The 27,534-nt window shown below is 43.1% G+C and overlaps 1 protein-coding gene across 2 annotated transcripts in view; it reads right to left on the bottom strand.

The window, feature by feature from the left end:
- The window catches only part of LOC146822653 (uncharacterized), a 150,643-nt gene that overhangs the window by 71,436 nt on the left and 51,673 nt on the right, over nt 1-27,534 (bottom strand). The window contains exons 2-5 of one of the 2 annotated variants that reach the window (XM_085606577.1): nt 22,293-22,613; nt 17,440-17,484; nt 15,851-15,877; nt 14,177-14,250 (exon numbers count right to left, since the gene is read on the bottom strand). In XM_085606577.1, coding sequence (XP_085462703.1) covers nt 15,871-15,877; nt 17,440-17,484; nt 22,293-22,613 — 373 coding nt within the window. In that variant the 3' untranslated portion in view covers nt 14,177-14,250; nt 15,851-15,870. Of the gene's footprint in view, nt 1-14,176; nt 14,251-15,850; nt 15,878-17,439; nt 17,485-22,292; nt 22,614-27,534 lie in introns of those variants that run through there. The other variant, XM_085606578.1, reaches the window with a different exon arrangement.

Here is a 27,534-nt window from a genome sequence, read left to right as displayed (position 1 = left end):
GCCACTGATTTCAGGCACGCAGGCAAAGCCTGAGCTACGGGATCTAATGTACTAGAAAAATAAGCACATGGTTTATGTGATCCTGCTTGTTCCTGTGTGAGTACTGACAAGGCCGTACCTTCGCGTTCTGTAATAAAGAGTGTAAACTGTTTATTGTAACATGGTGTTGCTAAAACAGGTGCTTGGCATAAGGCTGTCTTTAGGCTTTCAAAAGCTTGTGTATGTTCCTGAGTCCAAGGGAGAACAGTCGATGCGGCTGCCTCCTGTGTTGTCAATTGAATGAGTGGTTTTGCTAAAAATGCATACTGAGGGATCCACTGCCTACAATATGAAGTGAGGCCTATGAAAGCCCGCACCTCCTTTTGTGTCTTGGGTACTGGCATGTTAGCAATTAGCTGGATGCGATCTGGTGTAAGCTGCCTTCCCTCCTTGGACAGCGAGTGACCAAGGTAAACAACTCGCTGGACACAGAATTGCAGCTTAGAAGGGGACACCTTGTGCCCCTTTTCGGCCAAAAATTGTAAAACCATCAGTGAGGCTTTTTCACATTCAGGTTCGCTTCTAGCGGTGATCAGCAGATCATCGACATATTGAAGCAGGGCTGTGTTGACTGGCATGTGGATACTGTCGAGTTCTCGTTTCAGTGCTTGGCTATAGATGCTGGGGCTTTCGGTAAATCCTTGAGGTGCGCGTGTGAATTTAAAGCTACGTCCATTTAAACTAAATCCGAACAAGTACTGGCTCTCCGGATCTATTGGGACGCTGAAGAAGGCATTCTTGAGATCAATTACAGTAAAGAATGTTGCTTCGGAATCAATGGCTGTCAGTAATGAAGAAATGTCTGGGACTACGGGGTATTGTGGTACTATGCATTTATTTAATTCGCGCAGATCAATAACCAATCGATATACTGGCGGGGCTGTTGGATCGGTTCGTTTAAGAATCGGAATTATCGGTGAATTACATACATTGGAGTCAGTTTCCACAACCACTCCTTGGGTAATAAGCTCGTCAATGATTTGTAGTAAAGCCACTACAGCATCTGGGGGTAACTTGTATTGTCGCATTCGTCGAAGTACCACTCCTGCCTTTAGTGTGACTCGATATGGTGTAATGTTCATGCAACCAACATCTGTAGGGCCTTGTGCCCATAAATGTGTCGGTAAAGTCTGCAGTCGGTGATCCATGTCTCGGGACACGTAGTGCCCTTTGAAATCACGTAAAAACAATCTTACTCCTTCTGGAGAACAACATATAATAGCTCCTAGAGCTTTCAAAGTTTTTATGCCTAACAAGTTTTCTGGACATGATTTAGTAAGTAATAAATCTGTAGTTCGTGTCAAGGGACCGATCGTAAGTGGAAGAGGCTGTGTTACTTCGTTAATGATAGGTTTTCCTGAAAAGCCAAGGGAAATATTCTGTGTGCCTGAGAGGGGTGCCCCTGGAACTTCACTACGTTTTATTGTTGTTCGGCTTGCCCCTGTATCAAGTAAGAATTTTCTATCTTGACCTAACAATTCACTGTGTACATAAGGTCCTTCTTGATCTACAGGGACCTCAATAAGGGGTAAGCCAACTTCCCTCTCTAGGCTGTTTCATGAGTATCGTTGATAATCAGGATAGTCATACTGTGCGGTCTGATACATCTGTCGGGTCGTTGTTTGTGTGGCAGCAATAGGCTGCGGTGGTGGAACTGGCATAGACTGTTGTGGAGCTGGCATGGACTGTACATGCTGCGGGGCTCCTTGTTGATTCTGATCCTGTCTAAGTGGTCGTGGTCTTTCTTTTGTGTTACCTATTGCAATATTATGTTTTAAAACTTGACAATCGTGTACATAATGACCTGGCTGTTTACAATAGTTACATGTCCCTTTTACAGGACCTGTTGAAACACTAGACTGTGTTATACCCTTCTTATGACTATCAGCTGGAACTGTCTGGGAAACTAGCATTTTCATTTTCGTGTCTTTCATGCGTCTATGTTCATGTTCTTGTTCTTCTCTGATTCTATTGTGATGGTACTGTAGCATTTGTAACATTTGTGACGGAGTGTTACCTTGCCAGGTACTCTCGAACTTCAATACTCTATTCTTAACTTGGGGCAAGGCATTTTCAACTAACTTTGTCACAAACAGGTGTGGATACGACTCGCTACTTGCTTTTATTCCACTATTTATACCAAAACATTTCTCAAATCGGCAATAGAAATCACTAGTGTCTTCATCTGATTTTTGTTTACAGGCTGAGATTGCACCCCAGTCTTCCTTTTTCGTAGTTAATAACCGTGGCAATACCTGTACTAGTAAACCTGGTAGTGCTTTGATCTTGTCCCCGAGTCCTGAACCTGGACCTCGAGCTTTTTCTTCGTTTTCTAATGCTGTCCAATCTATCTTCTGGTCTCCCACCTCCCAATCCTTTTCCTTGAGTTTTTCGTAAATGCCCGCAGGCAATAATACCTTCAATATTGTCATAATGTCGGGGTAGGTATATTCTCCCATGAGTAACATATCTTTAATTTCACGGTGGAAACCCGCTGGGTCTTTGTCATGACTGGGTACCACTTTCTTCATTTCTAATAGTTCTATTTTGGATATGGGTATGTATACAAACACACGTTTAAACTCATTGTCATCACCTTTTATCGGGTGCACTTCGCGTAAGGGATTCTGTCTATCCATGTAATACGTCGTCCTTTCCTTGATGGGCAGTGAGACATGTTCAGGACATACAAAAAGGCTGTACTGCCTTCTAAATTCTAGTATTTCTCTAATTAACTTAGTACCGGAACCTCTCCATTTATTCGTGAGTAATTCAGTCAATATATCAGGTAAGGGGCCAGGATCGGAGTGTTGGCTTTTATATAATATAAGGAGTTGTTGAATCATATAGATACCAGCTAAACGCTGTTCATCTGGGGCGAGGTTCAAAAACGTATGTGCTAGTGTATCATCACCATATTTTCCAGGACTATCAACCCAGTGAACGGCTGACCTGGCTAATTCTTGTTCGTCCATAGAATCGAGTATATGATAACCCCTTCGTTCTCGGAGTAATTTGTCTGCGGTTTGGAATGAATGTTCGGGGGACCTTATATTTATTATAGGAGTTTGGAATTTTCTGTTATGATCTGGACGTATCGGACATATCGGATCAGTAAAGCATCTAGTATTATTGCAAGATCTTCCTATACCTACATAGGCCATGGTTTCTAACTGTCCTGTGGGCAGTTCTAATTCTTCCTCGTCCTCGGTTTGTTCAGGTTCGTCTACTGCTAATCTTTCCTCGTGTATTCGTTCTATTTCTTTGCGGATCTTTCGGCTCATAGCTACTATACATGATCGTTTATCGTGTCTCCCCTCTGATATATTCTTACCCCATGTGGTAAGAATTTGCATTTCTTCCGGTTTTACCCCTGGTTGATCTTGATTTCTGATCACACAGTTTATGAGGAAACGTAACAGTTCCCCCTGGATTTCCACTTTTTGGTACTCCATGGCTCTGTTAATACTCTCAGAGTCTCGCCCTGACTGAACAAAATGATATATATTTTCTAAATGTGCAGTCATTCCTGGTAGCTTTCCTAAGTATATTGCAGCTCGTCGGATACGTAATGAGGCCAGCATCATTTCGTCCCCTTTTCCGGGCACTGGGTCATATCTACAATCTATTAGAAGTTCCTTGAGCGTGTTGGGAGTTACTAGTTTGGGTGTACGTTGGTGGGCTAATTCTTGAAAGGAAAGTTTATTTGTTCTGGGTGGCGTAGAAAAAATGCTTGATGCACCTCCGGTAGCACCACCTGGGGTGCTGGGTGTGAAAGGATTCGTTGAACGGGATATAGCAACCATAGGTGTGGATGCGGATGTAGAAACAGATGTGCTTGCCGGAACTTGTGTCGGAGTTTGCTGTTGCAGAGGTACAGACGAAGGGGGGTCTTGGCGTTGAACCCCCTCGGCAGACGGTCTATGTGGCGCAGCATTAGCATACTCGGGAGCTGCGCCGTCTAAATAAGAGGAAAGAAAAACATCTTCTGCGGTTCTGGGATGCCCTTTGAGATGTACTTTTATCGGAAACAATGGGGGTGGCAAGTCTTTTGGTATTTCCGGAGTAGCCTTAGGTAATCCTTCGGCCAGAAGAGGATACATACCATTCACAAGGGCATTTCTTTGTCTGTCTGTTTGTTCTGATTTTACTCGAGCACCTTCTTCAATTAATACACTTTCTCGAACTTTATTTGAATTCTCCTTACTTTTCTCTTCCTGTCTGAGCGCTTTTTCTGTACGTCTATATGATTCTTTACGCCATAATTCAATGGCATCTTTCTGTGACTGTCTAGCTTTCTTCTTCCACAATTCTTCTTCTACTTTCATAATGCAATCTGCATCCCAGGTCCCAGCTGCGGGCCACCTCTGACTTTCTGGTAATTCCTTGGTGTAGTCTACCCATAGATCAAGAAATAATATGGCGTCTAGGCCATGTTTATGATACATGAAGTACCCTGGAGTGTCCCTAGGAGGAATGGGAACAGCTTCTTCGAGTACCCCTTTTCTAGTTGTGATCTGCCTTAATTTCGAAAAGAGCGGCATATTGAGAACTGATCTGATACCCTAATTTTGAACACGTTTAATACCATAAAACACAATAATGAACAGTCATTCACACCACAGTATACAGAACGTATTTAAAACATTTTAACATTTAACATTTAAATGAAATAGACAATGATGGTCATTTAGGGAAACTCGTCACTAAGCATAATACTCGATACTATCTAGGTAATTCTGAATTATATACTAGACATACTTGATATACTGCTAAACAGTACAGATACACTGCTGAAACAGTGCAGACCGGATTTGTGTACCCAAACCCGTCTTGACCGGCACAACCTATGTGCACGTCAGAACGCCTCCCCGATAATGGTACTCACCGGGTAGCTCGGAACGGAAGGCCTCGGAACTGAACTGAACTTGAACCGGACTGGACTCGACTCGGAACTTCGGAACTTCGGAAACTTCGGAAACTGGTGGGCCTCTGTATACCTCGGATCTTGCTCTCTCAGCTAGGCTCTGGTCGGGATACTTCGCACTTCTCACCGCCTCGTCTGGGTGTTGATCGCAGCCTCAGTTACCCCCGCTCGGCAGGAGGGAGATACAGGAAATCCTGTGGGTACGCGTTGTTGTCCGTCCAGCTGTGACAGGAGACCGGGCCTGCAACGCACCGCCGGCGCGTGAGATGAGAAAGTGTCCCTGTTCGGGCGCCATTTATGTGGTAAATAATTTAATTACCGGGACTTAATTTGATGCGGAAAATCTATAACAATAGCTCAGTAAAATAAGAGGCAGAATCCGTGGTATTAGAGGTTCGGAACGGGCTTTATTCCAGAATTGATTTAAATCAATGAGCTCCATATTCCATCACCACGAAGGTTCAGGAAGTGAAGACCTTACTTTATTAATAAGTAATCATTTTTATACAATAGGCATTACAGTGAAACAAATGCAGGAGGCGTGACAATTGATAGTAAAGATAAAACATACATGCGTAGCAAAAGTGGGTGTAACAGGGCGTAACTAGAGAACGTCATCAGGTATGATGTCATAATAGGGTGGTTCCATGAAAGAATTTCGCAATGTCAGCAGAAATACTTGGCAGAAATGCGCGCGCAGCAGCATGACGTGTGATTGACGTGCAACTAGGGGGTGAAGGGGACTTGACATTTAGCTCTACATGTGGCGACAGAAGTCTGGAGGGTCAAGTCAACCTAATCCCAAATCATATCTAACATCCTATGTTTAAAGAACTATGTTATCCAAAAGAGAGGTCTCTCAGAGTAGAATCTTATTCTATACTGACTATACTGACTGTGAGTGCGTGTACAAGCGTCTAAGTGTCTACACAATATGCGAGGGCAGGAATCTTCCATAGTAACAGGGCTATGAATTACTTGCATAGAGACAGAGAAGCCGGGCCTTTTGCTCGGTAGCTGGAAGAATGTTTACTTAAACTACTAGACAGGAATGCATTGGGTAGGGAGCGGAGCAGATAATTTCGAAGGTGAAATACAGTTTTTGGCAGGCAACAGGCTGATGTCAGGCACCGTTAGCTGCGCAGGAAATAGGACAAAGTTCATGGATACAGATGCGAGCTCGGACTGGAGCTTTCAGAGGCAGAAGGCAGGAAAAGCTTGATGGCAGAATCAGGGCCTACTTGCCTGGACTGTAAAATGTCATAAGTGAACCATATAAAGCCGGTGGCCTTTCGTACTTAGGAATGGAATATCCGGCCCATTCATGGCGGATCTGAAAGAGGACATGTTGACGGAGGACGCACATGTATTTGCGTCTTCATAACTGGAACTGGAGGGAACATACATGTACTTGTGATTTATACATGAAACCGTTGGGGTCCAAGATAGGGGACATAACTGACCAGAAAAATCCATATTTCCACAATACCATAACACAGTAGTGTTTCAAACAGGAAGGCCTACTCCACAGAATCAAAGCCCTTCTTTAGGTCCAGCACCAGGCATCCTCCTTGGAGCCATTGATCTGAAGTATAGTTCAGGACGCGAATGAAATGCTGTAGGTTAAGAGAGGTGTTGCGAGCCGGGACAAACCCGTTCTAATCCGAGTGAATTTGTGCTGGGACCAGGGGTGCTAGCCGATTCACTAGGATTTTGGCCAGCACTTTATAATCCATCTTCAGCAGCGCTAAGGGTCTATGCAAGCCCAATACAGTATGATATCTATCTAAGGGTAAGCAATGAGTAGAACTTTGGGAAGGGAGGCAGGGAGGCATGAGGTTGATAAGGCCTCTTCATACAGTGTTTGCAGGTGAGGGGCAAGGAGAGGGACGAAGGCCTTATAAAACTCTGCAGGTAACCATCCAGTCTGGTGTCTTGTCTGTAGCGAGGGCTCTGATCCCTGTATTTTGAAGAGTGTTATGGGTTCATCAAGTCCCGTCCATTGGTGCAGCATGATGCGGGGCAGGGGCACAGTACAGAGGAAGGAGTTGATGTCATTTATATTGGAGTTGGACACCGACTGATATAACAAGGTATAGTGGCATGTAGAGTAGAGTGGCAGCAGCAGATCACAGCGCCATGATGGGATGCCACAGTTGGTCTTGGCGGATTAGCCATGCCAACAGGGAGCCAGAGTTGTGGGCAGTGGCGTGGGTCCTAGCAGAATGGATAGCATAGTTGAAGCAGTGCAGCCGCTCCAACAGGGAAGCGTGTTCAATTTGTGCTGCCAACTGGCAGCAAGAGGTTGCTGGGTCACGTGCTGTCTGGGTTTCGTGATATGTGTGCGTTCAATTTGGGATATGTCTTTGTCGAGCTGTCTGCTCATATTCCAGTTTACCCCTAGACAATGGCCTCTAATTACCATCTTAAACACATCCCATGGCCAAGATGGCGGCATTAACTTACGCACCTCACCATCGCTCCAGCCCAGCCTGGCCCTGAGCACTGCGACAAAGCCCCATCCACCGCTATCTCACCTTAAGGGAGTGAGCACGAACTGATGGGTGCCACTGAATAACTGGAGAGGAGGAGAAGCTGCAGCAAGACCCACCCAAACAAAAAGTAAGGCACTCCGACGTGGGACAGGGGCACGGCCGTGATCGGCCTATCTCCACTACGAGGTCGGGACGGGCATGGGCCGTGCTGCAGCGTTGTTGTGGGCTTCCCCCCTGAGCCCATCGGCTCCTGCTTGAAACAACGATCATGGGAATTCCAGAGAAGTTGACGTGAGATTTTACCGAGAGACCCCTGCACGGATTGGGCCGCCCGCAAGCTTAAATCAAGATCGGCTGAGCTGGCCTGGTGTGTGGACGACTTGAACCATCAAGAGGGCTGCCGCTGGCTGCAACGGGCTGGGGGGATGCCCCAGCCCACATGAACGAGCGGGTCTGGTACACAAGATGACGATCGAGTGACCCCATGGAGCTGTGTAGGGGAAGCCCAATGACTGGAGATCTGGAACATCTGGTGGGGGCCCAGGAGTCAATGGGAGTCAAGAGAGGAGATTACCGGAGCCCCTTGAGCACCTGAAGACACCCTGGCGGTAGACCAGGGTGCTGGTGACCCAGAGAATCAGAGAGTCTGCTTGGGTAGGAGGGGGGCTGGTGGTTCTTCCCCCCGCCAGAACCAGCTGTGCCCCTCCAGCACGGGTAAACATGAGCGGCAAGTGGAGCATTTTCTGGGGCTCCCACAAGCTGCAGCACATGAGCTTAGAGCTCTGGGAGAGCTGCTACGACCTAGGAGCCAGCTGCCTCCGGGCTCTCCACCTTGGCTGTCCACGATGGGGCGATCCCCCTTCATTTTTTACAGCCATGTGGGAGTGAGCAATCATCATTCATAAAAAAAAAAAATTCCATTGTTTTCGGGTCCCTCAAAACCTGAAAGTACCGTTTGTGCAAATTAGCACTCCAATCAGATAATAAAATTAATTCCAGTGAGTCATTTTCTAAACTTTAAATCAAAACCTGAAATTTTTCCCAATAAAATACTTTCAAAATCAAGAGAAGTTGTATATGAATGAAGAAGAAAAACATGTCACCAAAATACATCAGAAGGTTCAGCAATATCAGTATTATGGGTGGTAATGTAGCTAAGACAGCCAACACATAAGGGTAATATATGTGAATGAAGAAAACCCAGTTTTAGCCCCCACACTAAAAAGCAGAAATTTAAAAATGCATAGTAAAAATATTTACATCAAATAGACAACATGGGAAGTGATGACTCACCTTGTGGGTCCACATAATCCAAGGCTCAATACTCCAGACAGAGCCCCTAATAGTTTACTAAATTGCCTCTAAAAGACCAATGCAAGAACATGGGTCAAGTCTTGCCTCTTCCAGAATCGGTCAGGCTCTAGATGGCCGGCAATCTCATGGTCTTCAGGTCCCAACCACTGACTGAACCTATTTACCTGGAATGTTCCTGCTGAGCTGCGAGCAAGGAGCCCGCAAGGTGCACGCCGCTCGCTGAAAGTTGCGGCTGGATACGATACGCGGGATACGACACAGAAGTACCGCAGGGCATTGCAGCGAGCCTGGGACTCAAGGATTTTTGTACTGAGGACCAGGGCCCAGGACAACAGCAGCAAAGGCAGAGGTGAGAGACGGGCAGGAGCACGGGGACCGCGGCCGCCGGTTTCCAGTACGCTCGCTTCCTGCTCTCCTTTGTTCTACCTTTGTTCTACCCCTTGCTCTTCATCCCGGAGTTGGTGCCGGCTCCTAGTGGTCTTGACTGGCTACGTTGGTGCATCGGCATAGGGCGAGTCCGTGGCATGATGCTTCAGGCTCAACTGGACTTAGCTTCGCCTCACTTCTCTTTACCTTCACAGTTCAACCAGCCCCCCATCGCACCCAACCTGCTTTTTCAGCCAGTTAAACTGCTCCCTAGCATAAGTCAGGTTCCTGGATGCAGTTCTTGAGGCGGCTAGGAGGTGGGGGGGGGCTTGGGCCAGGGTATTGGGCATTGGGCTCAGTAAGAGATCAAAAATCAGGAAGAAAAACACCTGAAAAAACTGACAACCCTACCAAATTGAGCCAAAGACTGAACTATTTATCCAGACTCATCCATACCGGCAGCAGTCAAAACTGCCGTAGGCACCCTCCTTAGATGTCTGAGTGTTTAACATAACAACAATATCATCACAATAGCATCACACTTTACTTTCTAGTGACCATCACAGACTTTGCACAATAGAGAGCTACGCCTAGAACACCAAGGAGATCTCACATGTTCAGAAACCAACAGAAAAGAAATAAGAATAGAGGAAAGAGAAAATAGGAAAGTGAGAAAAGAGAGATAATACAGCGGAGAAAACAGAAGCAAAAACAAGAGGAAACAAGCACAAAAAAAAACCCAGAACAAACAACAACTCAAAAACAACTGGTAAAAGAAAGGTCTGAACGAAGGAAGGGGACTCTAGTCACTTTGGCAAGGAGCCAGCCATCTACAACAGAGAGTTCAATAAAGGCCTCAAAAAAGAGCTTTATGAATAGAAGCACTTAAGGACACTTAAGGACATAGGAAGATCCTTAAGTGCATAGGAAGGTCATAGGAATCACAAGAATTCCAAAAATTACAAGATTTACAGAATCACAGAAACACAGGACCACAGGAGCAAAAAGGCTTGAGAAGATGAGATCAGGCAGGAAGAGACGTTCTGTCACATCCATAATCAACAAGAGAAAAAAAAGAGCAAAAGCTTAATCGACATAGCCAGCAAGGCGAGCCCAACGACAGAAGAAATATCACTTCAGATTCTGGTTGATATTGTAGGGCCCGAACTGAAGATTTACACAAAAGTTGCGTTTTTAAGGGATGCAGGGGCAGCCCTCTTCATAAGTATTGAAAGTCTCAACAGCCTTCCATCCCCTTTGTGCCCGGTGAAAACAGACTTTCAAGCACTCGCTGTAGACATGTCGGTCCAAAACAATGGAGGCAGAGAAGATAAAGAAGAAAAAGGAGGTAACAGAGAACATAAGTCCAGAGTTACAAGCACCCCATATTTATAAGGCCAGAAAGAGAGAACGGCGTTCAAAATAACGCCCTCTGAACTCTTCCAAGCAATGGAAACGGCGCCTGGGGTCATTCAGATACCAACATCAAGAGAAAGATCTTTTACCGCCAGGACCGAGTTCGACAAAGTTCCACCACTTGAACCTATCGTCACCATTCTTTTGGGGAATTCTAACTCCACTTTATATAAACACGATATCAATTCCAACAATTTCCAAAATATTGGAAAATAGCCAACAACCGCTCTCAGCATAACCCTCTTATTCAAAACTCACGACGAGGCGCACGGAGGAATCCCAGTTGGTTCGGCAATCGGACTTAAACCATCAAAAAATGAAGCTATCTACACCAAAAAAAGAATCATATAGATCGTCTGGAACCACATCCCCAAAAGTCCTCAGGTCTAAAGGTCATAAGTCACTCCTGCCTAGAGACAGGTTTGAAAATCCACCACCACAGGACCAACCCTAGTAGGGCAGAGGCTTTAACGAGTAGTGACAAAAGAATATCAAAGTGGGATAACCCAACCACAACGGACCGTCTTAACACTGTCTCTCCCTCCACTCTTAATATACAATCCACTTATTCTTCTCGTAGCTCATACCAAACAATTGGAGAAAAAGGACTGGGAACCGTAGACGGCCTAACGGACATAGCTGACAATCTAACTCATATGACATATAGTCAAGATCAGCAAGAGCTTTCCCATTCTTACCAATTTTCAAACTTCTGGCAGGCAAAGGCCACTACCGCTCCAAAAATCAGCAACAAAGGGGCCAATCGATTAGACTTAGACAAGCTCTGGGAATCCTTACTGGACACCATGCAGCTTTCCGTCAAGTCAATGCAGTACCACTCTGTCAAGATAGACGTTCAACTTTCCATCCTCAACTCAGTGGCCATCCACATCTCAAACATCGACAGCAGACTGGCAGACATGAACAACTTGATTAAAAGGGCCCAGGCAGATACGTATCTGGCCCCAATGCACTGTACCTGTTTCGCCATAGTTGACAAACTCTCCACCCTTCCAGTGGTTATGGAGGACATCCTAGCAGACATCCGGAAAATAGCAAAAATCCCAAGTAAACAATCTCAGGATGCTCAAACGAACGGGTGGGTGCATCCTACTCTGAGATGGAAAAGGTCTACATAGGATGGGAAAAGGGACCCCCAAATAATTTTCAAAAGGAAAAACGACCAGACAATCACTTAATCAACAGGCAGACAATCACTGCCAAAAAAACAGCAGACCAAACAGAAGACCAAAAGAGTGAGGATTCTGGAAGTCATAATATAATAGACAATAATTCAGGGGTGTCGAGCACAGTTATGACGATCCCTCGGAGGGATCCTCACCAACAAAACCTGAATCAGAGGTTGCTGATAAACCTGATGCTGAGAGAAACGAGGATCCTAAACTTAGTCGCAAACAGAGGAGAAAGGGAAGAAAGAAGAAAAAGAATATGATGGATTATTTTCGCACAGGTAGCATAAAACTAGGGGAGAAAAGTCATGCTACGAGTATCTCAACTGAAGTACTGCACCCCGAAGGAGATAACAAAGTAAGCTATCTGAAGACCCCAAAAGTAGGGGATACTGACACCAAATCGCAAAAGACAGAGGACGAATTAACAGAGCCATCCTTAAAAGTGTCAGAAGAAACTACAAAGAACATAAGTACCCGAGCTCCAGCACCCTCTATCAAAAATAGATCAGCAGAGATACCCATCCCAAGGAAAACAGCAGGAGAAAGGAAACCATGCCTCAACTCAAACTGGATAAGACGACGGACGAATCAACAGCACCACCTATAACAGCACAGAACGCAGACAGTAACCACATAAGCAGAGTACCAGTATATACCATCAAGGAAAGGTCTGGAGAGGCGGCCATGTTAAGGAAATCATTCACCATAACCAGGGCGGACCAAAGAGACCTCCAACATGCACGCTCCAACATGCACGCTGAAGAGGAAACATCTATTCAGGCAACACCCTTAACCGCCAATCAATCACAACTTAAAAAATAATTCAATTCTGTTTATCTCCGAATATAAGTCCAGAGGTAGTGGGGATATCCTTAACAGAGGGAATATAATACAACTGATTCAAGCAATCGGAAATCTGGCAGATATAAACACACACACGATCTTGAAAGAATTGCATTCAAAAGCATCAAGGGAATTTCAGACAGAGAAATAACCAAGACCACCTTGTTTTCAGAGGAAGTAGCAAGGAGGATTTAAGCAGAAGAACCAGAACTAAAAGCTTGGGGGATAAGAATACAACTCAAACAAAAGCCTGGCCATCCGGATCCATTAATTCCAATTAAAAGAGAGCAAGGGAACTCAGCTCCTGCTTTTGCGGGCACGCAATCGCAGTCTGTGCTGAAATACGCCCGTAGCACGGACAAACATGCATGTTTGATTTTTATGTTAATGGGGCAAATGCATCCTTCCATTATATAGTACATATGCCTCTAGATTCATGGTCTTTAACCTGGTTAAACGATTTTTTGCAAAAGAAAAGGTGCACCAGAATAGAAGTCCAAAGCATCAAAGTAAGTCCAAAAAGTCTTCTTTATTATGTATCAAAGATTTTTTAAAAGGCTTTCAGCCAACGCGTTTCGTTCCTGGGTGGAACTTCATCAGGACTCCATTAACAAAGCGTAACCGTATTCGTAAGATGCTTCAGGATAAAACCTCAAACCAGTAACCAATATAAGCATGCATCAAATATACTTTATAGTCAATAAGGAATCCTGTTACTCTACGGAATTGCTGCAATACGAAGCTAATCTTATCAAGGCTTTTGAATTTCGTATTATCGTACCCATATTGAGGGTTTGTTCGAATATACAACGCTCATAGTTGGAGATTCTCTCTCCTTATTGACTATAAGGAATATCTGATGTATGCTTATATTGGTTACCGGTTTGAGGTTTGATCCTGAACCATCTTACGGATACGGTTACGCTTTGTTGTTGGAGCCCTGATGAAGTTCCACCCAGGAACGAAATGCGTTGGCTGAAAGTCTTTAAAAAAATCTTTGTTACATAATAGAAGACTTTTTGAACTTACTTTGATGCTTTGGACTTCTATTCTGGTGCACCTTTTCTTTTGTAAAAAATCGTTTAACCAGGTTAAAGACCATGAATCTAGAGGCATAGGTACTATATAATGGAAGGATGCATTTGCCCCATTAACATAAAAATCAAACATACATGTTTCTCAAGCAAATTGTGAGATGCAAAATGCAAGTAATATAGGCAAGAATGTGATCGATCAGAAAGAAATCTTTGTAGTGTATATGACTGTTTACTGCGATTTTCTGTACATGATTTGCTATATATATGTGTCTATTTGCAGTTTGTTACAGAAACTCGGTCAACACACGTTTTGCCCTATGTTGATATGCAGGCCAAGGTCTTTTTCAAGGCAATTAAGTAAGCCATTTGGATGCCAAGTCATGCAACATAGGAGTTCTTAAAATGCTATTAAGAACGATAAGTTTTGCCCTGGTTAGGCGGGCATATGTGCTGTAATGCTTTGATACATTCACACTGTCGAAATTATTATATTCATGTTTATTTGTATAGGTAACATTTATCATGTTAATTCAATTCTATGTCCAGTTGTTGACGTTGATATTTGTTGTTCAGTAGCAGTGCACAGTTATCAGATTCCTATGTGTTAGGTCCCAGGTGGTCTGAAATGCAAGGATAGGTGAAAACACGTGCTATTAGATACAATTGAATTAAATATCCTTATTAACTGATATCTGCTCTTATCTTTTAAACCAGTTTATTCTAGGAAAACCTTGACCATCAAAATCATACAACAATGCTCTCACCAAATATGAGATTATAAAGTGGAGACTATAATGAAACCCTAACAAGTCGCTATGCGAGAGGGAGGATGAGAAGTAAAATTAGGCACCATGATCCAATTCTAGTAATGTTCAGCTCCTGAAAAGCAACTGTGGCACTAAGCAGATGAAACGTTTTACATCTGAATGGGAACATACTACCTTGAGTGGCACATCTAAATTGTCTATACTCACTTCACCCTACAGAGATTTCTCTCTCTCAACAACTCTCATACACTTGTCTACACAATAAAATAGACAAATCCCTTGAGTTCTATCCATGATAAAAGTTGGCAAAATCCTTTAATACTCACCTTACTCCTATTTTCTTTCCCTTCCTACCTATATAACAGCTTGTAATTAAGAGTCTAGGGGTATAACACTTTTCAAACTTTGCAAGATATTAAACATTGATGTTTCTCTCTCTTGATTTCCTAATTCATCTTTAGCATCAAAATTCGTAATTAGATAATGCATGATATGTACTCAGCATGATGTTATTACTGCTTCACAGTTTACTAAGCTTCGTGCTGATATAAAAAACACGTTATGCCATATGGTCAATCTCTTCAGCTGACACAATCATTTGCACCTGTGAATCTAGATTAAGAATCTACTTCTTTTTAAACAGCATGGTATATTGTGTAAGTGGTGGCTAACAGCCTATCCCTCCTTGACTGGATTAATATTGCTCTGACAGCCAAAGCCGCCTTTAATCGCATGACACCCCTTCTTCTCCAATACCTTCTCCTGTCCTCTACAGCCTATCTTCTACATAATACGCTCCACTGAAAGAGCTCTCATACATTGCCCTAACTTCACAACCACTTGCCACCACAGTCAACTGTCCTCTGTCCTCCTCCTTCACCCCTCCGTCATCTTTGATAAATGCTCTTGTCAACGATGACTGGCACTGGAATAGCCTGGGCTCAATCCCCTGACATTCTGCTGCTTGACCTACTGTGTTATCTTCCTTTTTGTTCATTTTCCACATTGTTACACCATCATCAAAAAACGTTATTCAATCTAGTAGCCATTTTAAAAGCTAATACATGGTGGTGGTTGAAAGGAAGCAATAATATCTCCAACAGATTGGCTTCAAGAACCAATAAGCTTAATTATACAGCGATCCATTCCCAGTCCTCATACTGTTAATTAATAAAACACAGAAAGGCAATTTCACAGACAAAAAGGAATATATCCAGTTTAAAAACAGATCATAGTTGCACATGGTTGACTCCCAAGAATCTGTCGCTTTCTCCTATCACTAACATCTCCTTGTAAGCACATTCCATGCTTTTCCAAGAAAGCGCACGTTTTTCTATTTTGTCTTCATTCACAACCTAACTGATATCTGGCAGTAGATGGCTCCACTCTTTCTTAACACCTAACACAGTCAACTCAGACATCATCTGCTGCACTATATGGAACGCTAACCTACCTCGTTATTGAGGAACAGAGTCACTTCCTGTAATGAATACAGAGAAAAAAAGAGAAAGGTAAATATGAAAACAAAGAGAATCAGAAATCAATATTGCTAGAAAGAAAGAAAGAAAGAAAGAGAGAAAATAGAAAGAAAGAACGATTAAACTCAGGTGATAGTTCTGAATCCTTTGCAAGCATGTTGCATATTGCTTTTAATTTGTGATAGTTGTCCTGATGCATGTTATAATCCCTTTTAGAAGCAGGCTTTAATCTAATGCTACGACCAGAAAACTTAATGTAATTTGTGGCATGTCCTGCATTGGTTTCTGGATGTCTGTTATCCTCAACCTCTTCCTCTGCCCTTACATTAGTGCCCTGAGATAATGTTATATGGTAGCCTTCTGTCCTACAATGTCCCTCTTTCTGTGACTTCTCTCGCTACTTTTCAGAGCCAGAGCTCTGTTGAGTTTGCCAGCCCAGTGTGATAGTGGCTTCTCTGCCATTGCTCTGTTCATTCAAGCTCTGTTCTGTTAGTACTGTTAGAGCTATACATCAGCAGTAGAATACCCATAGTCTGGGAATTTTAATGTCTGACACATACCCTTCTGTGCATAGCAGAATAATCCCTGGTGTTTATTCTCTGTTTCCTCTGTCTCACTTTACTAGTCTACCATAATCCCAGAGTGATTAAACCGCATTCCCAACTTCCACAGCTAGGCTCATAAGGTATGTCGCATCTTGGAGTCGGATGAGGGACTTAACATGAGGGATAGAGCGCCTGATTCACAAAGTAAACATACACTTTTGCGTGAGTTTACAATTGTTTACTATTCTCAAAGGTATTTTACTAGTGGTATCTTTCTGCCTGCAGAGTCTCCACAAATAAAAACAAGCATTTGCAATGCAATAGGTCTCGCATTTACGCGAGTTTGAGCTATTGACATTGCAAATGGCAATGCCTTTTATTCTTATTTTTGAAACATAAATAAAAGGCATTGTCATTTGCAATGTCAATAGCTCAAACTCGCATAAATGCGAGACCTATTGCATTGCAAATGCTAATGGCTGTCCTGCAGTTCCCCCGGGGCACAAGCAGGCATCCACTTCTGTGAGGACGGCTGATCTGAGAAAAAAGACAGAAGTGGATGCCTGCTTGTGCCCCGGGGGACTGACAAAAAAAAACCACGCGAAGCGGGATTTTGTTGCTATGGCAACAAAATGGCGTGGGACTGTCCACACAGTCCCACGGACACGCGCATGCTGTTTGCAATGGACAAATGGCGAGAGCAGCCATCTTTGTCCATTGCAGACGCGTTCATGAGAGCCCTTGCAGAATTGATTACAAAAGGTGCTCTCCTGGCTAGTGCAGCGCTTGCGCTGCTTTCGCCAAGCGAGACCTAAAGACAGGGCTGTCCACAGTCGTAAACCTCTACTAGTAAAAAAAATGTGAATAGCAAACAATCGTAAACTTACACTCACTCTTAATCACAAAGGTTGGCACTGTGTTCTACATATAAGTGAATTAGAAGTTCTTTATCTTCTGTGGATTATACAAATCAAAGTCAGACTCGCTGCACAGACGAAAAAAAACACAGTGCACTGTACCTCCTTCCACTCCATTGGCGTCGGTTCATGGCTTTCGTCCTGCATCTGAGAATCAAGAGAAGACAAGAGATAAGCATAAAACTTTACAAAGACAGGAAACGTTCGAGGTACAACATTCTTAATTTGTCCCGCAGCTTTTCGAAGCTCAACTTCTGCAAAGGCACGTCTCTCCGTGTGCCACTATTGGATTCCCAAGACCAAATGCAAAACAAAGAAGTCAAGTGAATGCATACAGCTCAGCTTCTGGTGTGAGCCTCCAATAGGCAAACCTTTTTTATGGCATTTGTAAAATCTTTTTCTTACTTTTTGATTCAAAGTGCTTTCTGGACAGCCTATTTCATCTATTTTATTTTAGTACATGGGGTTGTAGGAAAAATTATGTGTGTATCTGCAAAACATCTTTTTGATTCAATGTAAATGCATTCGTCAAACTTTCTCAAAGGATGTTAGTTGGTAGTCTATGCATGTTTGTACCCTACCATCACAGTACTTGATGCAGAGACGGCGGCCAGATTCTGTGGCACTTTCTCCTCGTATTATATATTATGCTTCATAAATTACTTACATTGCTTTCATAATGCTTTTGCACATCATTATGCTAGTACAAGGTAAAGAAGTGAGTAAATACTGATCTCTATCGACAATTGAAGAGAAACAAGTGACAAACAAAACCGTAGGTCTACATACTTACAAATGATGCAGATTCACTACTTAATAGAATTTACAAAACTATTCAGAGGTAAGTCTGGAAAGTAGCACCGGTCACAGGATTCTAAGAAAACTGTTTCACCGAAGTTGACGCATTTCTGCCAGTGCAATTGTATGTATTGTAGAATTATACTTGCTAAAATGCCCTCTTTTTTAGGGTAGTGGCACATTTTATTTTCACTGGGGAAATATTTTTTTCCAATGGAGAAAATCTTGCCCTATGTCCCACAATTTCTGGTGGTGTTCCCTTTCCCTCCCTCCCTGGCAAATGGATATACTCCTGCACTGCAAAGGCCTCTGGTACTCAAAGAGATGAGCAGACAGAACCTGAACCTCATCTTTTGTCAATTGTTGCAGTAAAGTCAAACTGAATAAAAGAACTGGTCCCAAGTGACCATCACTTATATTGAATTGGGGCAGCAGCTGGAATGCAGCACCAAATCCAAATGTGAACTAAAATTGATTTGCGTCACATAGAGCAGAAATTTCTTTTCAAATCCTTATCAAAGACTTCTTACACTAGCTATAAGGGAATAAACAAACAACAGATACTCTATGGGATGTCTCTTGGACATCCTACCCGGATATCCCTTTCAGAAGGGTGCCAGTGTTGGATAGAAGAGGACTCCTCTCTACACACATAGAGGGTATATATTTGCTGAGGTACTGATGCTAGCCACGTTCCTCAGGGAAAAATATGGATTCTACATCTTTTGCGCATAGATTCAGGATTTCTGAGGTGCAAGCCCAAGACAGTGTTTGAAGGAAGATAAAACCAACAGGCATAGACCCTTAATTATAATACCATCTGTGTTGTGTCAAATTCAGCTGGTCCTCGTGAAGTACACCTTTCCAGCAGGCACGAACAGCGCACAAAATCAGGAGAAAGTAATGGCTCCAATTATTCATGCGTATGTATATTTTAAATAGAGAGTCCATTTATCCCTCTTCCAGGGGTGGTTATTCCAAGGCTTTTACTCTAAACTATAATGTAAGAGCAGCAAATCTCCCTCTCCCTACAGACTGGTGTTGTGGCACTTTTATGAGTGAGAGTACCCTCTAGGTGTACTCCCATCCAACACAGTCTGGTACACTTCAAGGGGAGCAAATAAACATGTGATGCATCTTCAGTGGAATAAACAATGTTTATACCACTGGGGAATCAGACAGGACAAACCAGAAAAGTGAAAAGTTGTGGAGCAAGATGGCTGCTGTGACAGATGTGGCAGCTGAATATCATTGCTACAATGTGCAAAAAGTCATGTTTTTCATATGAATATGCATCTCTGTGTATGTAGCTCAAAGGGTTCACATCATCTATGCAGTGCACAGGGATTACAACTTTGATGGGCCAAACTCATTTGTGTACAGGGCAATAGCACAAGGTGAAAGGCACATGCAAAACGTCACATTTCATCATGTTCCAACAGTCAATTCGGTGAAAATGACTACTTGACTATAGATCATGGCCCCCCAGAAGCCACTGCGAGGCAACGTGAACCAAGGGCATTTATTAGTGGGGCCCAGCCATGATCATGTGAGAGGGTCATGCACGACTTTGGTTGTGCGTGGCTTGTATGATGATCTAGCTTAGCAACTCAATGGTCCCTAGAAAATAGGCATAATAAGGGAGAAAGGTTTTTTCAAATGGCTTGTAAGAGAGGGACAGCTTGATGGAGGGGAAGTGGATGGATGGGTAATAGTGGTTAGTGGGGGGGGTCACAGATGGAGGTGGGAGGAAGTGAAACTTGGGAATTGCAAGGACGATCAAATGAAATACTCAGAAGAGACAGCAAAGAGGGAGAGCAGCTAGGGAGAAGGAAGAGCCCACAGGGTAGGCATATGTGTGAGGGCAGGAGGAGGCAGGGGAGTGAAATACGTGATGGGGTGCATTGAGTGCTGAGAGGGTGCTAAACATATGTGATTGGGGTGGGCATGGCTGATGGGCAAGGACAAGCGAGGAGGAAGTGGATAGGTTGATTGGAGGCATAAAGGAATCTGGAGGGGTGGTCTAGGTACTTAGGGGGGAATGGTTGACTGAACTTGGACCTACAGAAATATAGGGTGGGCTACACAAGAAAAATTACAAAGTTCGATATTTCTGGGGGAAACATTTCTGGGGGAAAAAGATCAATCTTTCCAAAAGATGTTTTGGCATAGCCCCTTCATGTACCCTTTAGCAGTGCAGTGAAAAAGAGCCGGTCACTTTCTGATGAAAAGAACCTGTTCCTGAACAATTATTCAGCAGCCACTTGAGGGAAACATTTTGACGGGAGATTATTGCTTTCAGAAACTAAAGTAAGGCCACGGGAGCCAGGTGCACAAGATTGGTGGGTACCTTCAACAGATCATAGCAGTAGGTCGATCAAGACTCAGTGCTGGCCAGGGCTTGCACTCTACCTAAGGCCCTTCCATTGAACAGTATCCTTCCATCAGTTTTTCATGATCTGTCAGAAATGTGAAATCAAATCAACATTAAATTAGCTGACTTCCGATGGATTCAAGGGTTGAAGGTGTCCTCATTAAAGTTTAAGCCTGGATGAAAATACTTTTGAATTTGCCACCGAGACTCAGAAATGCTTGTGAACGTGTACAGGTCCACTTCAAATTCCTGGGCACTGCTCTGACAGAGCTGTCAAGGAGCCAGAATGCATTTGTGTATGTGATGATTGAATAAAATGAGACTATTATACCCCCCGTCTGTCCATCCAACATGACATGAGAACGAGGAGATGTGAAAACACATGCATACAGTATGTGTGAATACTGTATTTGGGATAATAAGTAAACCTAAACAGGGGACTTGCTTTTGGGCGCCTGAGTTCATAACAAGAGACTAACAAGCCTTTCAATAGATCTTTTGTTGCGTAAAGCAATATGAAGAGACCAATGAGCTTCGAATAACTAGCAGCATTAAGCAGTCACAGCACAGCATGGTGAGATGGAAACTACTTTCCAGAGGCTGCCTAAAAAGGAGATGGAAGGTTGTGATAAACGTGTATCGTTGGCATAACCAGGAGCTTCTCTAAGCTGCTCATTAGATTGCAAAAAATAACTTTGTTTGATGAATTTAAAAGGATGCAGCCCATTTAAAGGCTAAGTGGAAAGGGGAGGTTAGCAACAATCCCAAGAACAAACCTAGTCCGGAATAACTTTTATCTGAAACTTTAGGAGTCAAGGTAGACAGAAGGAATATAAATATCCAAATTGATCAACTCTAATGAGCAATAAGAATAATGCAAATTAAACATCCTTCATCAAAATGCCTACTTCGCCGATATTTTTGTGACAACTTAATACACTAAATTCGTAAAGCTCCTGTGCGTTTCCTGAGTTTCTAATGGAACGTTCAGCCTAGCCACAGTATAGATCAGTGAGTGAGAATTGTATTACCTGATCAATTTTCAATACAATTCTATCAAACCAATCACTCATTTTTCAAGTGCTTGTTAAAGAGGTTCTCTCTTTCTCGCATCTGGGTGCATGACGCAACAAACTGAAATCAAGCACTAGCGTTGGCAGAAGAGTGAATGGAAAAGAAATCTGATATGTTATGGGCTCTAAGGAGAAACCGTGGAGCGACTGTAGGACACTGAAGCTTCGGAGATCAACACAGTATCACAAAAAAGTGGTCTGGCTCAAGAGGAGTGACCTGCTCGAAAAAGAGGATTATTAAAAAAAATCTACTACGTAATCCATCTGCTCAGTTCATACAATTTCCACTGGGCAAGGGTATAGCCTGAACCCTATTGCAATTAGGGTACATTGTGGATAAGTTGTATCTGCTCTGATAGAAGGAGGGATTCAAATCACTCTTTATCCTTCAGTAGGTTCATCCATTGAATTCCTCGGATTTTGTATTTTCAGTTTCAATAAACAGCAGTGCTATGATACAAACTAGTAAATTAGGTATGTTCACTATTGAGCCAACAAACAGAGCAGAAATACGCACAATTATGAATGACGTGCTTTAAGTAGTCTTTACAAAGTGTCAATATTGAGATGCTCAACAATGGGGAAGGAAGACAATTTGTCACATATGTAGAATACAACGATATTAGCATAAACAAGTGGGAGAGCTCCATGAAATATCTTTGCAAGTCTAGAATTGCAGCAGAATTGTATGAAAGGAAAATGATACTTACAATGTGACTTTGCATGAATTCTCCTCTTTTGCTGCAGCCGTGGAATCAGGATTATTTTGCTGGGGAGTAGAAGTGGACAAAGGTTTCTTTGCAGGGATGGGACGGGATAGACTTGAACGAGAGGAGAAAGGGTAAGGGGGTGGCATGGAAGGAGGGATGTAAGGTGGAGGGGGTGGAGAATGGGAAAGAGTCAGACAAGCAGGAGGATACATTAATAATGGAGAAGGGAGTGGATGGGGCCCGTGGATATCTGGGTGGGTGATCAAGGTAGTTATGGTAGAAGGGTAGACTGAAGTTGGTTCTACAGAATTAGATGGTGGGCTACCAAAGAAAAATGAAAAGTTTATTAAAAGTAGGACCCTTAAAACAAGATCATCAATACATTTCAAGCTTGTTTAGAAATCTGTAATTTCTCGGGGAAAAAGTTGAATCTGAATATCAAAATATTATTTGGCATCCACAAATTTACTCCCTTTTTACTCCAGATCATAACAGTAGGTCAATCAAGGCTTGGCGCTCTGCAGAGCCCTGCATGATGCCCGATAGCCCTAGACTACAGAACCCTGAGTAAGCCACTGATTTATTCTTTTTGCATTGTACTAACCCATCAGCACCAGACACCAAAACTGCCTTCCTTTGAACCTGTAGAGGAGGAAATAAGTCTTAAAATAGCAGGCGGGCTAATTAGCAAGGCTATGATGCTACTTAATCATAATGAGGGCTATGACAGTCTTCTAATACACTTTTATGAAGAGAAAGCGGAGGTGCAAACTTTGCAATGTACATTTTGTGCTTGTAAATATATGATTTGCAATATCTATTACAAGCAGTTTTTAATGTTAAACCATTCATTCATGCATATACATATCAATACAAACCAGGGGATATTTGAGCCTACATATAAAGACTAACACATTAATAACATGCAGTTATACCTACCCTGCAATACAATACATACTAAGGAGTTCCAATACTGATTTTGAAAGCTATATTTAATTTTTAAATCAGCACATCAGTATCAGTGATGGCATATCAAAAGCACTTATTTGAGACATATTGTATATCAATGCTGTGGGATAGGACTGCAGTTTTACTACTAGGTATCTGAGAGGTTTGTGATTGTGTTCTGTTTTTACTTTTTGAAAGTATGAGCACTAAATAAAACAAAGGTTTTTACCTATTGGAAATGAGAGGCATCTTTTGCCCTCAGTAAGTAAAATAATGCAAAAGTAAGTTAAATAATGTAAAATGAGACTACATTGAAACAAAGGGGAGGTAAGCCTGAGTCCAAAGCAGGTGTTCTGCTTTAATATCATGACTGGGAACTAAGCATCTAATAAGTGAGTGATGGATTGTAAATGCTGTTCCATGTTTGGCTGTATGACAGAAGCACGCATGGCTGAACGATGCATGCCTCTACAACACGGTCCCAACAACAAATGCATCTAGGGGAGAGGATGTGACCTAAAGGCTAGGATGGTCGATCTCAAATCTGGGGAACCGGTTTCGAGTCTCAGCAATGACTCTCAACATCCTGTGATTCTGGTCAAATCACTTACTCTCCCCGTACCTATAAAAAAAATGAATGTTTCCTTGTGAAACACAACTGGTGTTCATGTAAAGTGCTCTGATACCTGATAACATCGGGTCAAGTTTAAGCTATATAAAACTCAGGGGCAAAAAAAATACGCATGCCTTTACCATACATTTCTTTACAAAGAATTTTGTTGTAAAGGCATGTTTGCTAAAGGGAAATGCATGGTAAATTACTACTATCCCGACCCCCTCCTAGCCCTAAGAGCTAAAATCCTATGCCCCGTACTCACCCTCGTCCTGAGTCCTACAACTGACCTTGCCTTGCCTTTAAAACTAACCCTTCCCCTGCCCGGAGGCCTAAAACCCTCCCCTCCTATCAAAAACAATTTTTACCTCAGTCCCCCCACCCGTAGCCCTAAAACTTACCCCTGCGCTGCTCTTAAAACTACCCCTACCCCTTCCCCCACCCGAGTCCTAAAACCCAGCCCCCTTTGAAAACGACTCCAAACTGCCCTGAGCCATAAAATTGACCTCCACCCCCTAAAAACTCCCCCCAACCCAGCCCTAGCCATTAGAACTACTCTGCCCCCTCATCCTGAGCCCAAATACCCTACCCCCTTTTAAAAAGACTATTCTGAACCCCCCACCCTAAACCCTAAAACTGATCCCACCCCTAAAAACTGTCCCCCATAAACCCTGTCCCAGCCTCACTTACCTGTCCGCATCTGGAGCTTCCTGTTCCGATGCTTCCGCTTCCTCTCCCTGCCCACTAGACCCCTATCTGTCTTAACCATGCATATGCATGGTTAAGGCAGATGCGTGGTTCAGGTAAGCGTTGTTACACCTGTGGGGAAGCTGCATGTGTGGCTCAGCCCACATTGCAAAGGCCATTTCCCTCTATGTTTATCTTGTACTCCCAGAAGCCCTATTTAAAGATGTATGTAATATTTTAAGATCACTCGTATAGATCATATGATCTATATGAAAATAGGTGTCTGACAGGTACACTTGGACAGGTTTAACCAGGATAAACATTATGAAGTTACTGGTCTGTGCCATGGCTCAGGCCATAATCAATTGGTGAGACTAGTCCTCGGAATCCCTCGACATGAGCACATGAGCCAACACCTATCAAAGCTCCACTGGCTCCCCGTTGAGAACAGAGTCACCTTCAAGATACTCAACCAGGCTTACAAATGCCTACACAACACCGGACCCCGATACCTCAACAACGGAATCATCCTCCACGTACCCAAAAGGAACCTCCGATCCGCCCACCTCATCCTCACCAAAATCCCACGCTTCAACAGAGCCAAAGCAGGGGGAAGATCCTTCTCCCACATCACGGCCAAGACCAGGAGCGAGCGCCCAATCAACATCAGACGCGCCCCTTCCCTGAACACCTTCAGGAAGGCTCTCAAGACCTGGCACTTCTGTTGAACGGAACTGCTGACCCTGCCCCCCCCAGCTTTGAGTAGCGAGCTTACAATTCCCCTGCTTGATTGATTGACTTGAACCCCTTTAAATTCTTATAAATTAGATTAAGAAAGATTGAAGTAATTAGTGGTTAGTGATCGTTTGAGGCAGTGTGCCGCACCAAGTTTATTCTGAATGGTGGTAAAAATGATTAGCTGCAGTAAAATTGCACCTTGCCCCTTAACATCAGACAAAGTGTTACACTGCTTCAGTTCCGCAAACTCTTGAAAACCTGGCTGTTCTCTCATTAACCTCTTTTATTTTCTTCCCTCACATCTGTTCAATTAAATGGTTTACCCCCTCACATTTCCTTAGTCAATATTGGTTTTAGCGCCAAGACGCCTACGGGTATATGCAGCGCTTTACAAATATTAAAAATAAATAAATAAATAAATAAATGATATGGTATTAAGTGAGAGAAATCACACTTGGTCTGGGAAATAGAATATGATGGTATCTCCAACGGAGAAGTAAACCTAGGGACTTATTTAGAGTTTGGCAGACGGGATATCCCATCACAAATGTGACAGAGCAAGAATGCATTTGTGTACGTGCAACTTGCATACATTAGTCTGTAATACCCCTTTCTGTCCATCCAGTATGACATGAGAATGTGAAGATGTTAAAACATATGCATGCAAATGTATGAATATTATATATAAGTGATTATATGAGGCTAAAGATGGAACTTGCTTTTGGCTGGAGGAGTCGAAAATAAGAGTGACAAGCCTTTCGACAGACCATGTTAGTGCGTGAGGCAAAATGGGGAGACCAATGAGCTTTGAGTGGACCAGCAGCATCCAGCATTTCCAGCACAGCATGGAGAGAGAAACTACTTTCCAGAGGCTGCATAACAATGCCTAGAAGAGAAATGGCACTGGTTGCTGCACATATGTATATCTGGAATAACCTGGAGGGTGAACCTGCAACATGGACTGTAAAGAACAACTACGTTTGAGGAATTCAAAGGGAAGCAGTCACATACAGAGGCTAAGTAGAAGCGGGAGATGAGCTGAAATCCCAAGAGCACCCCAGTTCAGAATGGTTTTCATCTGAAGCTTAAGGAGTCAAGTTAGACAAAGAGGATATATCCAAATTCATCAACCCCAATGAGCAATAAGAATAATGTAAATTAAACATCCTACAGCAAAAGGATGACTGCACCAATATTTTTGTGACAACTCGTTGCACTTAACGCTCCTGTGTGTTTATGGAGTTTCTAATGGAACGTTTAGCCTAGCCACAGTGTAGATCTGGGAGAGTCTAGTATTAACGGAGCAATTTTCAATGCAATTATATCAAACCAATGTTCATTTTACAAGTGCTTGAACTGTGCACTTGTTGTTCAAGAGGTTCTGTCTTTCGCCGATCTGGGCACCGGACTTAATGAACTGAAACCAAGCTCTAGGCAAGCCACAAGAGTGAATGGAAAAGAAATATCACAAGCTAAGTGCTCAACGGAGGAAAATATGGAGTGACAATAGCACACTAAAGCTTCTCAAATCAACAGCACCTGGTCTAACTCAAGAAGAGTGACCTGTTAAAAAAAAGATGATTATGAAAACAGAAATCTGCTATGTAATCCAGCTGCTCAGTTCAAACAATTTCCACAGGGTATGGCCTGATCCCCAGTGGCAAATTGGGTAGATTTTGGATAAGAGGTGTCTGCTATGATAGGTGGAGTTGTTCAAATCAATCTTAGCCAAAGGTTCATCCATTGAATTTCTCAAAATAATATGGATTTAGTATTTTCATCTAAAGGAAACAGCAGTGATATGACACAAATTAATAAAGTAATTAGTCTCACTGTTCAGAGAACATGCAAATAAAGCAGCAATATGTACAATCATGCATGTTGCGTTTTATGTAGGATTTATAAAGGGCTAGTATTGAGATGTTAGGTTAGGTTAGGTTGATTTGTAGAGCGCACAGCTGCCCCAGCAAAGGGGTGTCCCGGCGCTAAAAGCAAAAGAAAGGCCACTAGCAGCACGAAGCCCATCGAGCAGAAGAGAGGCCCGAGGGCCACAGGGACAGACAGAGGACATAGACTAACCAAACCTAGGGAGATTGGAAAAGGTGAGTTTTCAATGCATTCCGGAATGTCAGGTAGTTATCTTATCTCCGGATGTGAACAGGAAGGGTGTTCCATAGCTTAGCTGCCAGAATGCGAAAGGAGCGCCCACCGGCGCGAGCCCTCCTGACCCGGGAGACAACTGCGAGGTGTTGACCT

This window comes from Triturus cristatus, chromosome 5_2, assembly GCF_964204655.1.
Source record: "Triturus cristatus chromosome 5_2, aTriCri1.1, whole genome shotgun sequence".
Taxonomy (NCBI): domain Eukaryota; kingdom Metazoa; phylum Chordata; class Amphibia; order Caudata; family Salamandridae; genus Triturus; species Triturus cristatus.
This window is presented reverse-complemented; position numbering and strand designations above follow the sequence as displayed.